This window comes from Aptenodytes patagonicus, chromosome 8 (assembly GCF_965638725.1).
Source record: "Aptenodytes patagonicus chromosome 8, bAptPat1.pri.cur, whole genome shotgun sequence".
Lineage (NCBI taxonomy): Eukaryota > Metazoa > Chordata > Aves > Sphenisciformes > Spheniscidae > Aptenodytes > Aptenodytes patagonicus.
This window is the reverse complement of record NC_134956.1, coordinates 11,123,930-11,136,685: the sequence shown is the minus strand read 5'-3', so window position 1 is coordinate 11,136,685 and position 12,756 is coordinate 11,123,930. Positions and strand designations below refer to the sequence as shown.

The following is a 12,756-nucleotide window of genomic DNA, read 5'->3' as shown; positions in this document are numbered from 1 at the left end:
TTGGAGAGTTTACTAAAGCCCCAGCAGCTGACAGCAATTCAGATACACACTTGGGAAGTAGCATGGAGTAATCCAGGACAAACAGACAAGTTATCATGGAAGTTTTCACTCCCTAACCCTCAGCAGGAACGCCTTTTGCAGCACAAAGGGGATTTCAGGAGAGATGAGCATGCTTCAGGCATGTCCTTGGACCAAGACATAATAAAACAACTTGCACCAAAGATAGGTTTGTTGATTGGTATTGCTATTATTGGTAAATTTGCACACCCACCCTCCCTCCCGCCTCATACCCGACTCCTGGCCCACAGCCTCCAGGGAAACTGCTGATCATCTTCCCAATGCACCACTGTGCTCTGACCTGCATCAATTTTTGGTCACACAGGTGAGAGCTATGCCTGGCTCAGCAAGTTTAGGGGCTTTGTTTAACCCAGCCAAACCGGGGGTTGTTCTTAAAATAAATCAAAAAGTGTGGGGAGTTACCTGTAAAGTTACAGAAATCTCACCAGAATCCCAAGCTAATTAAAAAACACATTGCTAGCATCATGGCCAAAAAGCTACCTGTCTAGATTTACAAAGCATTAGCATAGAAAGGCTGAAAGCTTCCAGGAAGTCATTTTCAGTCTGCTTTTGGTTTGCTATATAAAAGATAAACTTTTCCTAATTGTAAACCATTAGCAAAGCATTTTCAGAAACATTTTAAATTTGAGTGGTAAAGCCACTTCTAGTAGCTTTTTATAATGTTAAGCGTTAAAATTGATCAAGTATACAAAGGCACCTATTATAGTACCAGTTTTACCTCATTTCTTTACAGAAAAGAATTTGAACTGGGGACAGCCCAAGTCATATTCCATAACTAAAACGTAAAGTCTCCAGTCAAATAAAATCAGTAGTTAAGATACCCAATTACAAAGACAAATTCCAGTTTTCAATTAACATCTAAAGTCTTTAACATCCACAAGGGAAATTAGTGTCTAGTTATCCACATGATTCTCCAAACATTAACAGTGACTCGGACAGTACTGCAAAGGTACAATTTGAGGAGGACATTAAATAGATTGACATTAGGTTGGTAAGTAGGATAGAAGTGAAATGCTTGTGAAAAATAAAGTTACAGAGTTTACTTCTGACTGTATTGAAATGTGAGCCGTGTGTATCTAGATACTGCATTTTGCAACAGGACTGCACCCAGTATAACTCTACATCTGAATTGCAAACACAAAGATCGACTCAGACACTGGACAAGTTTAAGGAACAGTGACATGGAAAGGACTCCCAGGGATGTGCTCGTCACCCCATTTCACTGCCAGAATATAGTCACCCCTTTCCTTGACGACATACATTACATTGTACTGATGGCTGCCCAAATGCTTGATGGACACCTCTTCGCATGGTATTGTAGGTCCATGGACACCAACTAACAACATATTTGAACCTGCAGCAAAACAACAGACTGTTAGCATTCCTAAGCTTAAACAAACAAGCATGGTTGTACCATAATATATTAGCTCCATAACACAAGGATTTTGTTATTTTAATTCACAGAGTGGCAGTCTGAGGTATGGCCCGCTAATTTGGTATAAAGAGGGAATTTTATTTAAAAAAACCCAAACCTTCAGCCTCACAGAGGCAAGGGTTTATTTGTGCATTTTGCCAGACCTGACAGGCTACCACTACCTAACTGGAGCACAGGAGACATTAACACTGCTTGTGAAAGCGAGCAGGCATTGCTTTTCAAGTACCTCGTTAGAAGTTACTAGAGACCAGTGAACATTGCTGGCCTGTAATCCACCCACCGCAAAGCTCCCAGATGATGATGATCAGCACTCAAGGCTTATGGGAACACCTTGCATTACAGGCTACAATGCACCACGAGGGTTGCTTAAGTTGAGCAACCTGTTTGTTCTCCTGCCATAACCCCGTGGTTTCCTTCAGGTGCACCTGGCTTAGAAAAAGCCATTTGGAGAGGAACTGGCATCTTTACAGTCTCTATATTAGGATTGATTTGGTGAGCACCATGTAGCATTTAGTTTTTCTTTAGAACCAGATCATTACCTCAAGCTCTGAATTTTAACTCTGCAAGTTGGTTTAGGGCAAAAAGTGTCCAGCTAAACCACCCCGACATCCAGCTGGTTCCTGTACCCATACCTGCTTTGCTGCAGTCCACAGAGAAGGAGCTTTTCTGACCAACAAAAGCCTTTGAGAGTCCTGCTCCCCGGGAAACCACTTTGCTAGCATCTGAGGTGGATTTGGGAATGGCGCTATAGCAAGTTTCAGTTGACGACCTTGTCACCGACTCTACCAGGATGGAAGAAGTTTCGTTGGCGCTGCCTGGGCTAACCAGTCGCTGTCCTGGAAACAGAAAAGACTTCTGACATTCAGATTCACCCAGTCTGAAAGGCATTTACAAGGAGGTTTCGAAACCCTCCTAATGACTAGCATGCATTCTGCATCCAAAATGCATTTTCGGAGAGGAGCAATTTCCTACTTGGGTTTTTAAGCTGACATCTTCCAGCAACACTGGCAACAATCCCATCCCAGAGCCCTTGAGTGGTTAAAGGACCACACAAACTTCAGGATTCATTAAGCAAAGCTGGCCGCTCAAGAAGAGTTAATTGTGCTCCAATCACCAAATGCCAAAAATGACTCGAGTTGGCAGAAAAGCAGGTGCAATTTTGCAACAACCCATTTTGAAAGCAGAGCAAGTCCTAGCCCGGGGGAGCGCAGTCTCTGCCGTCCGCTCCCAAGAACACCACCGCGCCACAGGCACCAGGAGAGGGTTCACTAGCTCAGGGGCAGCAGTAGAGATGAACTCCAGGCTGTGCTTAAACCCAGCACTGAAGAAAGAGCGAGCTTCCTAAACCAGCCTTCCTTGCATCATCTGAAAGCCTCCCAGACATTACTGACCTTTGGTTAGGTGACACCTGCACCAAAATGAGACCAAGAGGGGCATCACTTATGCTACAGGCGTCCAAGGTTTCAGGCTTCGGAGGGGAAGTAATTTTTCCCCACTGCCAGTGCAGCACCCTAATGCTAGGTCAGGATTTAATATTCCCCTGTGAAGCTGCTTTACAGCCCTCCACTGAGTCAAACTGGCAAGCTCCATGACTAATGCTCCTGTAGCCTCTCCTGAGATCCCTCATCTAGGCTTTGGAGGTGATGGGGAAAAATGTTTCGCCTCCTGTATTTTTGGGCATCTAAACTTGAATGCCGCACTATCTCAGAGGGATATATTTGCTGAATGACACAAATTACTTCAGGCACACAGTAAATACTGGTTAGCTTTTTACCTGTAACCTTTGCCTTGAAGGGGCTGCCCACTATGTGGTTAGGTCCACCATATTTAACTCCAATTAAATAGTTTCCTGGAGCCATGGGTGTGTACATGACTTTGTAACCTTCTGGAGTTTCCTGGCAGTCCATTTTCACCTTTGATGGCCCTTCAATTGTAACAGAGAGGGTACCTGGACCAGCCTTGGTCGTGTTAATGAAAAACTCCGACTGCAATCCTAGAAAGATGTAGCACAGTAAGACACACTCTTCCTCACACCCGATGTTATAAAAGCAGCCTGTTATTAAAAAGGAACAGGTAATTCAGTGCAAGATGAGGCTGCACAAGGCTGCAGGCAAGGAGGGACAGTGTGCCTCCCCCCAGCATTCTTGCATGGGCCAGCCCCAACCGGGGGCTCTGCACCCCGGCGGTCTCCCCACCAGCATCCCGGCTCCCTCCTCTGCTCACACTGTGTGACTGCGAGGCAGGCGGGAAAAGGGGTTATGAGAGCCCTTTAGGACCAAAATGGAAGGATTTTGGCATCAAAAGACTGGCCTAGAGAGAAAACTCTTAGAACAAGAGCCTTTCTACAGGGCATTGGAGCCTGTGCCAACACAGCCTCCTGCATGGCTCAGCTCGGGAAAGCTCGGAGCCATCTCGCTGCCTGGACTATAAATCAGCAGCAAAGAGCCCACAAGAAAGCAGGAGATCTCCTGGAGGAGACGGGTGTTTGAACTGCTCGGCAACAGCACTCCAAGCAGTTTGTGGAAACAAAAGCTTGTTTAATTACAGCATCTGGTTAACACGGCTGAATTATTGCTGCTAATACTAAGCCAATGACACAATGCCAGCAACGCAAGAAATTAAGCACGGCTTTCAGCCCCCAAAGAATTTACTCTCAAACTCTGGCTTCAAATGTTTATGATCTTTGGGCTGTTGTATCAGACACTGCTGAGGAGGAATAAAGTGCTCGAGCTCAGTCAAAACCAGGATGGTTATGGGAAAGTTTACTACAGCTGCGACTGAAGCATGCAAGCATGGTGGTAAACTAGGGAGAAGTTTCTAGCCTCTCCACACAAGAGGCTGCTGTGTCGCAAGGCTGGAAGAACCTGGCTCCCACAGAGAATTGTACCATCTTCCAGTACTTTAAGCAGTAAATCTCACTGGCACCGCCTGCCTGGGAGGTAAGGCGGTCAGCTTGCAATATGCACCCCTCAACCAGAGGAAAATTAATTTCCAAAGCCAGCAAGCTTCACAGCTTCTCACTGAAGACTTCTTGCTCCAAAGTCACTGCTTTTTCCCTGTGCCCCAAATGAAGGCTCGCATTGTTGGAGGCTGCAGACGCGCGCCCCTCCTGGGGGGACGTTTCAGGTGCTCAGCCACCAGCTATTGAAACCTCTACACTAGATCATTGTTCGGAAACGCTGCTCAGCAGCTCCCAAGGCACTGAGCTTTTGGCAGCAGCCAGGATTCAACAAGGGGGCACAGAGTAACTTTGCTGAAGTTAAACAGTCTATTTAGATTAAAAACAACCCCAAGCACCTTTATAGATGGAGAAAAATTCCCCTGTCCCTGATGCATCAGTGGCTAGTATTAATGAGTGCTTTTGTTTCCACCTATTAAAGCAGCACAGGCTATAATATCTTTATTTTACATAGTATATTCGCGTGTTTCCAAAACCAACTGCTTGGTTTCTCCAGAACAACAGAAGCTTTGACTGAGTAACTGCAGTTTTTTTTTCCAGGGAGAAAAAAAGGTATGAAGTGGAATCCACAAAAGACAGCAGTAGATAGGATAAGGGGAACTAGCTATCACTTTGCATATCAAAAGAAAAAAAAAAATCAGTTTTACTCTGCTATTCACCTGTGTGTGTGGCCCAAGAAAGCACACAATTAAATAAATCGGAGTGCATATCCTGGAATGTTTTCATACTTTCTTACTAAGGCCATAAATCATATACATAAAAAAACTGTAAACCCTACATTCTTGAGTTGAGAACTATCAGATGGGGCAGCCACAGCAGATAACTAGGTGTCAGATTCAGCATTTGCACTGCATCTGAAGCATGTATAGCACACTGCAAACAGAACAATCCACCGTACTCCCTAGAGTTTACACATCATATTACATGTAACTTGAAATTTCTTAGAGGTGCAAGCACTGAAGAAAGGTAACTGGGTACACCCTTGTACCCATTTAATTAATAGGGGTACACAAGTTAAACAAGACTCCTTCAACTGGACGGCCAACTCAGTATCTGCATTCACAGAAGCCTCTGGCCTTTGCAGACATCGTGTTCACATGTGGAAGGGAACCAGAGCATCTCCGGAGCTCTGAGGGGCCACCGACATGGAGCTAAGCTAACTGGCAGAGTCGTACCCCAGCTGCTAACCAGTTCAAGTGAACTCATGCTGCAGTTGCTGGTTTACAGAGGTTTTAAGTTCATTAAGGCTCAGTATAGCCTGCAGACTCGCTAATTGATGGTTATAAGACTTGAGGAGCATGCGAGAAAGCAAAATTAGCCTGCGCCCAAATCGGCAGAGAATGTGGGTTAGTTCAGCTGCCTTAGCAGGGAAAGTCATGTGAAAGTATGTCTAGGAACAGCTTCTGTCTCTCTCAGAAAGCCAAAGTGCAAACAAGTCTGTATCAGAGCTGTAAAAGAAAGGTTACCCGTGGTACCGCTCTCCAGGCCGGATCCGTACGCCGTGACGAGCGCGGGATTGCCCGCCTGCCCAGGCTCTCCAACACGCACTTTGAAAGGGCTGCCCACGACATGGCTTCCGTTGAACTTCACGTCAATTGAGTGGATGCCATTTTCATGGGGGATGAACCGAACGGCATACTTATCTGCAAGACAGAAGTGGCTTTTCTGATGTATCAGAGATAATGAAACAGCAATTAAACCCAGCAAAGGACTGGTTAGCAACCTAAGCAAGGCTTCTGTAACATTTTGACATATTTTGGTCCCAGCTTAAGCAAACTCAGCTACACAGGCTGCTAAGCTCATATTTAAGCAGGAAAATGCTGTATTTATCACAGGAGGTGTCACAGGTTGCATTTTCACCTTGTCTACTAAGATCTGATCTCAGCCGTCATCTAGCCTGCAGGGTGAGTTTTAGGGTTATTTGCCTCACACATGCACTAAACATGACAGCTTAATCACAGCCCAACCTGTCAGCGGTCGAGGGAGCAGCACAGAGAAGAAAAGCAGCTGGTAAGAGCAAGCCAAATCGTACCAGCAGACTGAGCGTACTGCTCTGACACCACACCTTTATTTAATAAAGTCATTTAGCAATTTGCTGATATTTAACATTTTTTGATTGCGTGTTAACCCAGAGGGGGGACTGATCTTCCCCAGCCAGACAGCTGCTGTCTGTCCCTATACAGACCGTAACTCATTCAGACTTCAAGTGAAAAAGAAAAGCTCATTGCTGAAACAGGTGTTGAGCTTTCTGTAGTGTTTGCTTATATTCAGCTTCCTTGACATTTCGTATGAAGGAGTGAGTGCAAGTTAAAAATAAACTATTAGTCAAAGATGGAAGCATAGCTTTAAAAAATAAACTTCTTCCCTGGCTAAATTCAACAATCACATCATATTTCATTTATGACTAATATCACTGTACCTTCACTGGCAAGCCAAGACTTAAATATCTGTACCTTAGACAAGTTAGGGCTCAGTCATTTCATGAGCTACCTAGGAAAAGCATGGACATAACCCTGACCGAACAACTCTTGACACCAAGAAGTCATTCTCCAAGCAAGGTGCTTGTCCCTTGGGTACACTGTTCGCAAGCCAAAGCTACTAAACCCCCTCGCTGTGGGGCAGCGAGTGTGTTTTGGAGGTCACCCAGTTTGTTTTGACCAATGTACAGCTGTGCTTACCTGGCTCCAGCTCAGACACATGGCACTCTTCTACAGCTCCGGAGGGGCTGTGGACTTTAGCATCAATCTTGCCCTTTGCCCCATTCAGCCTTATAGCAAAGGATGCCGGCTGATTAACTTTTAATCCAGACTCCTGAGAATGCAACAGTCAAGTTATCAAATTTAAACTTCTCATTTCAGACAGCGTAAGATTTGTGGCAGGGAAATAACCACTTCAGCACAGCATTTTTTTTGTTTTAGATTTCAACAAAAGGTGTAAAGTTGTGACTTGCACTAACTCTCAAATCAGAAGCTCTCTCCCGCTTAGGGGGTGTCTGATTTAGGAGTAACCCATATTGGCTAGGCTGATTTTTCCCATGGTAACAGACCGTTTTTGGAAGCCAGACGACTCTGCCAAATCAGGCAGAGACAGGTTTACGAGACTAGTCACCCACTATCACTGAGGTCAGCCCCCAGTATTCAGGCACTTGATTTAAAGGATGTTTAAGCTATAGCTCCATTTTCAGCCCATTCATTCATTCCAGATTCATTCAGGGGAAAAGCCTCCAATAATCCAGTTGTCTGAAAGAGTAATACGCATGTTTATATTTGCCACAAGAGGCTGCATTTAGAATACCACCACAAGACAGCTTAACATGAGAAAGTAATTTAAAACACGAAACCAGATGTTGCCGTGCTGTCAGGCCATCAGTGGAAGGCAAGGCAGCTCAGCATCGGTGCTGCAACGGTCCTCAACCAGAGCAGCCCATGCAGCTATCCAGCAGTAATGTTTTATGCTGAACATACTTTACCTGATTTTATTTTCAACTAAATCCTGAAGAGGGAAATAAATGCAACTGAGTAGAACTGAGGTACAATGTATAAAGCAAGTCCCTGATGCGGGTTTAGCGGAGGCTGATGCTGCACAATGCGCTCCGCTACCAAATACTCAGCTTTATCTGCCTCTCCAGGACTTAATTGAAGCGAGTATTCCTGTCAAAGAGTCTTTAAATGAAACACAAGAGAAACATCAATACCACAGCGACTAATTAACGCCCTTGTAACTCCTGGTTAGAAGAGATTACTATCGGATCAGGCTGTCATGATTCATTTACACAGCCAAGGTGCGGAGGAGTCATGCAGCCCAGGCAAACTCCTGGGGACCACAGCTGAGACATAATGAAAAAAATCCTCAACTGAAGTACTAATTGCTTATCGCAACTCGATGACTGAGGTACAGTATATTTAGACACAGATTCTCAGTCTCACATCCAAGTTTCTGGCTTAGGAGGTTTAAGTCAGGCCTTAAATGTTACTTGTATTTTAATGCACGTAACCACACACAAACAAAAACGGTATGGTGAGGTTAACAGATGAGCCCAGACCAACTACAAAGTTGTGATTCACTACTGTTCATGAATCATCTGAGCTACAACTGTGTGGTTTTGTGACATCAGTCAGAGCAAATCTGCACTCTGACCTCACAGCAGGGCCCCCTCCATCTGCCCACGTGAATGCTCCAGCAAGGCTGCAGCTACGTCCCAACCACGCAGCCCTACGCTGCCTCACCCGTGGAAACCCAGCTCTTCACTCCACATGCCAACCGAGCAACTCGGTACCAGCATGATCACTGGTGGTTCACTTTCATGTTTCAGTTCTCCTTGGCCTTCCCCTAGCTAATGGGGTAAGAAAGCAAGTTTTAGCTCCTCCAGTGCTATTTCTAGAGCCTCTTATTCTTAATTCCCAAGTGTTAGCACCTGGAATACACTCAGTTGAGCCTTCTGCCTTCAAAATCTGGCTAGCCAGAGCTGGGTCAGCTCTACCAGCCCAAGTTACCAAGGGGCCAGCTGCCAAAAACCTCTCTCTGGCTGCAAGCTGAGCTTGAAAACAAGCACCAACCAAGGCAAGGCTATTCCTAAAAAGAAAGGACAACCATTTTGGTCTTGGAGAACAAGGACGAAACCAGTCAGTGTGGCAAGTTGTGGAGATGTTCCCTTATGTCTCACCTGAAGGCTAGTGACAGTGAGCCTGCGAGCATCATCAGAGGGGGCGATGACGGGAACCAGGTAGGGGCTTTCAGGAATGTGCTCGTCATTGAACTTTATGGACACCTCATAGTTGCCTGCAGGGAGAAAAGAAGCCGTGAGTGCCCTTAGTTTCTTTGAAAGTAGCATTCAGTGTTATTTCAGTGTGGTTTGGTTTTGGTACGTACCTGGCTCTTGAACTATGTATGATACACCACAAGATCCATCTTTATGGTCCTCAAAGGCGATTTCTGCTTTACTTGGGCCTTCTACAGCAATAGACAGACCTCCAGCTCCAGCTTCCCGTGTCCATATACTGAACTCGGCTGTTGAAGCACACAAGAGCATACACAAGAGTAAGTTTGCTGCTGCTGGGTTGCAGCTTCTTCCTAGCAGACCATGCAGCATCCCATACTTATGTGTATGAGGAATGGTACCTCGTCCCATCATCCTGGGTGGTAACACTTTGCAGTTTCTCCAAGAGGTTCCTATTAGCCTTGAATTAGCCTATCAGCCCTCTATAACACACCTTACAATCTCAAGCTCATCCTGTGAGAGCAGTCAGTTTCCAAAATGCAGATTTCCAGACTTCTCCATCTGCATGATGCAGCAGTATTATTTCTCCATGTTTCTCCACTGACCACCCCTGGCTTGGGGTGACCCTATGGTGTTACACCAACCTCTGCTCAAGTTCTCAGAGGAGAGGCCAACAGAAACCAAAGCACTGCGCTGCAGACCTGTGCACGGCGGGCACTGGAGCCTAGCGAGAGCAGAGGACTCACCTGGGACACCTGTCTCTCCACGCTCCAGCCCTGGGCCTCCAGCTCTCACTTTATGGGCTCCTCCCTCGCCCAGCGGCCCCACAGTGAACTGGAAGGGGCTGCCTGGCACCGGCTGCCCTCTGTATTTGACATCCACAGTGTGGACCCCCATTTCTTGGGGCACAAAACGGACGCAATAGGTGTTTTTGTCAGCTTCTACGATTTCGGCATCAAAGTTTCTTCCAGAGGGACTAGTTACCTGGGCTGTCATATCCCCACAATCAATTTCTAACAAGAAGAGAATAAAAAAATGCAGATTAGAAAATGACAAAGGGTTTTGGTATTTTGTTTTTGGAAGCAGGACCTGAGCTCAAGTGATTACACAGTACAAATGACAGAAGAGGCATGTAGGTGCTAGTTTGTATGCTCAGCTAGATGCGTGCTACCGAGCAGCAAGCCTGGCCAGTTGCAGCTTACCAGGTGCTATGGAGGCAGATGAAGAGGCTGGATAAGTGCAGCCAGCTAAGACTGGCCTACGTGATTCACATTTGCCAGAGAGCAGTACAAACACTTAACAGCCAACATGATCTTAAAACCCTGGAGACAGGGTGAGCTGTGCAGCCCATTCTCCAGCCTGCTGTACACAGAATAGATTAAGGCTTCCCTGGTATTTATTTCTCCATATGTCGATCATGGTTGTGCTTATTTTTAACTGTTCAAAGAGACCACACTACCAGTGTTTCTTCCCTAAACTATCTTAATATGAGGATGACTTAACAACACTGAAGTTCCTATTTCCACTGCTTCAGGTATGTCCATGCTATACAAGTGCAAGTTATAGTTATGGGGATAAGGACGTTACTTACCTGGAATTTTTAGGTTCAGATCACATATGCTTCCTACTGTTGCAACAGAGGGAGCCCGTCTTGTTCGTGTGATGCTCTCCTTAACTCTTCCTTCACCACTTATCTTCACAGTAAATGGGCTGCCTGTAAGTACCACAGCAAGTCATTCCTCCTCTGCTCATAACACACTGCATCGAGGGGAGGAGTGAAAGCTTCCTCTGACTTGTAGTGGATCATAGGGGAGGTTTTAAAGCCAGCTAACAGTCAGGTCCAAGTGGAATACACCCATGTAACCAGAACAGTTTTGGATGCTTGCTGCTTGTGGCGGGTACTGGTAGGACCTCCTTGAATCTTTGGGACTTACAGTCCGAGCCAGATCACACAGCCCACCCGCAGTTCCAGTGCATTGGCTGGGTAAGACTTTTGTTGTACTAACCAAAAAGTTGCCCGACACTTCTGCTTACCTGGAATATGTTCATCTGCAAATTTAGTGGACACAATGTACACGCCAGGTACAGTTGGAAAATAGGACACTTTGCAAGTTCCATCTTCTAGGTCCTCAGTTTGGATATCTACCTTGCTGGGTCCTTCAACTGCCAGTGAAATCCCACCATAACCTACAATACAGCTAAGTTAGCCTCAGATTTCAATAGTGCTATTATAAAATTGACATAAAATAGTCCAAACCCATAGCAGTAGCTAGTTGGTAGGTTTGTATCATAATGGGCACATAGGAGTTGCATGATGCCTTAATGACGTTTTTGTAATCCTAATCAGTCAGATGTTCAAGGCACAGCATGCATTCGGCTCCTAAAATGCTCTGACCATATCCCTTTTATTTCATTAATGTTGAAAAGTTAGCTTCAAAGACTGTGGCCAAGGCTCCACATTAAACCAAGAGGGAAATATCGTCCTCATTTCCTTCTTGCTGTACACAACAATACTAGAATCAGAACCATCAAACAAAGGAAAAGCTTCATCAGCGCCTCAGTGACAGTCCCTGTTGGCTGTAACAGAAGACATCAGCCAAGACAATGCAAAGCATTTTAGAAGTTAATAGCATTGTCTGTAGTTAATAACTGACAATAATGACCGTGCATGCTTAATACACTATTTGCATCCGCTGCTTTGCGGCTTGTGACCTGGTGGTTGCACACTGAGGGAGACAATGCTCATTTAGAGAGGATGCATGTCTCACAGCATCTCACAGTCCCTTTGTGATGGAACTAACCTGCATCTCTTGTGTCTACAATGAAGTCACACATTTCAAAGGTTCGTCCTTCTACCAAGCCACGTCCAAAAACTCTTGCTCGTCTGGCATCTCCTATCTCAGATTGGACCACCATAATTGTTACAGGGCTGTTTGGTACATGGCTCCCGTTTTTCTTGATGCTAACCAGATGTTCTCCTACTTCCCGTGGAATGAATGAGATGCCTACAAAGCAGAGAAATGTGACAAACTTACTCATGTTATACTTGATTTAAATGCCTTAATCACACCAAGAAATGAAATACTGAAAGAGCACTCTCTTTACACGTGTTGAAGTGTTCCTCTCAAATGGGCCACACAGGCATTCACATATGCTGACAAAAAGCACTTCAATCACAACCTGGCACATCATATGCAAGCTAACACGAGGAGTAATTCTTCATACTCTTCTGTCTTTGGCCAACTGTACCAAACAATATCAACCACTTGGTTTGACAATGCTCTCCTGGGAAGGAGCAGAGAAGTCAGTCGTTTTACATAGCAAAGCAAACTGGAATAGAGGCTACTATACTACTCTCTCAGATCAAGACTGTCAGAGCTTACCAATGTGGTTATTGGGTAGCCTCTTCAGAAGACAAGGCTCATCACGACCTGATGGGGCTTTAATGCTGGCTGTTAGGAGACTGAGATCAGTCTCATTGATGTCCAACAAAAAGTCAGCGGCAGAACCAAGCTTAACCTGGGACCGTCTTCTGTTATCATCTGAATACATAAAGAGAAACGAGAC

At 45.3% G+C, this 12,756-nt stretch overlaps 1 protein-coding gene across 6 annotated transcripts in view; it reads right to left on the bottom strand.

Annotated features, from left to right (window-relative positions):
• Window positions 1-271: 271 nt before the first annotated feature.
• The window catches only part of FLNB (filamin B), a 72,830-nt gene continuing 60,345 nt past the window's right edge, over window positions 272-12,756 (bottom strand). For 5 of the 6 annotated variants that reach the window (XM_076346346.1, XM_076346341.1, XM_076346343.1 and 2 more), the window contains 12 exons: window positions 12,573-12,731; window positions 11,991-12,194; window positions 11,224-11,376; window positions 10,781-10,903; window positions 9,936-10,202; window positions 9,342-9,479; window positions 9,136-9,251; window positions 7,151-7,283; window positions 5,939-6,115; window positions 3,288-3,506; window positions 2,146-2,349; window positions 272-1,432 (listed from right to left, as the gene is read on the bottom strand). In XM_076346346.1, coding sequence (XP_076202461.1) covers window positions 1,245-1,432; window positions 2,146-2,349; window positions 3,288-3,506; window positions 5,939-6,115; window positions 7,151-7,283; window positions 9,136-9,251; window positions 9,342-9,479; window positions 9,936-10,202; window positions 10,781-10,903; window positions 11,224-11,376; window positions 11,991-12,194; window positions 12,573-12,731 — 2,081 coding nt within the window. In that variant the 3' untranslated portion in view covers window positions 272-1,244. The remainder of the gene's footprint in view (window positions 1,433-2,145; window positions 2,350-3,287; window positions 3,507-5,938; window positions 6,116-7,150; window positions 7,284-9,135; window positions 9,252-9,341; window positions 9,480-9,935; window positions 10,203-10,780; window positions 10,904-11,223; window positions 11,377-11,990; window positions 12,195-12,572; window positions 12,732-12,756) is intronic. The other variant, XM_076346345.1, reaches the window with a different exon arrangement.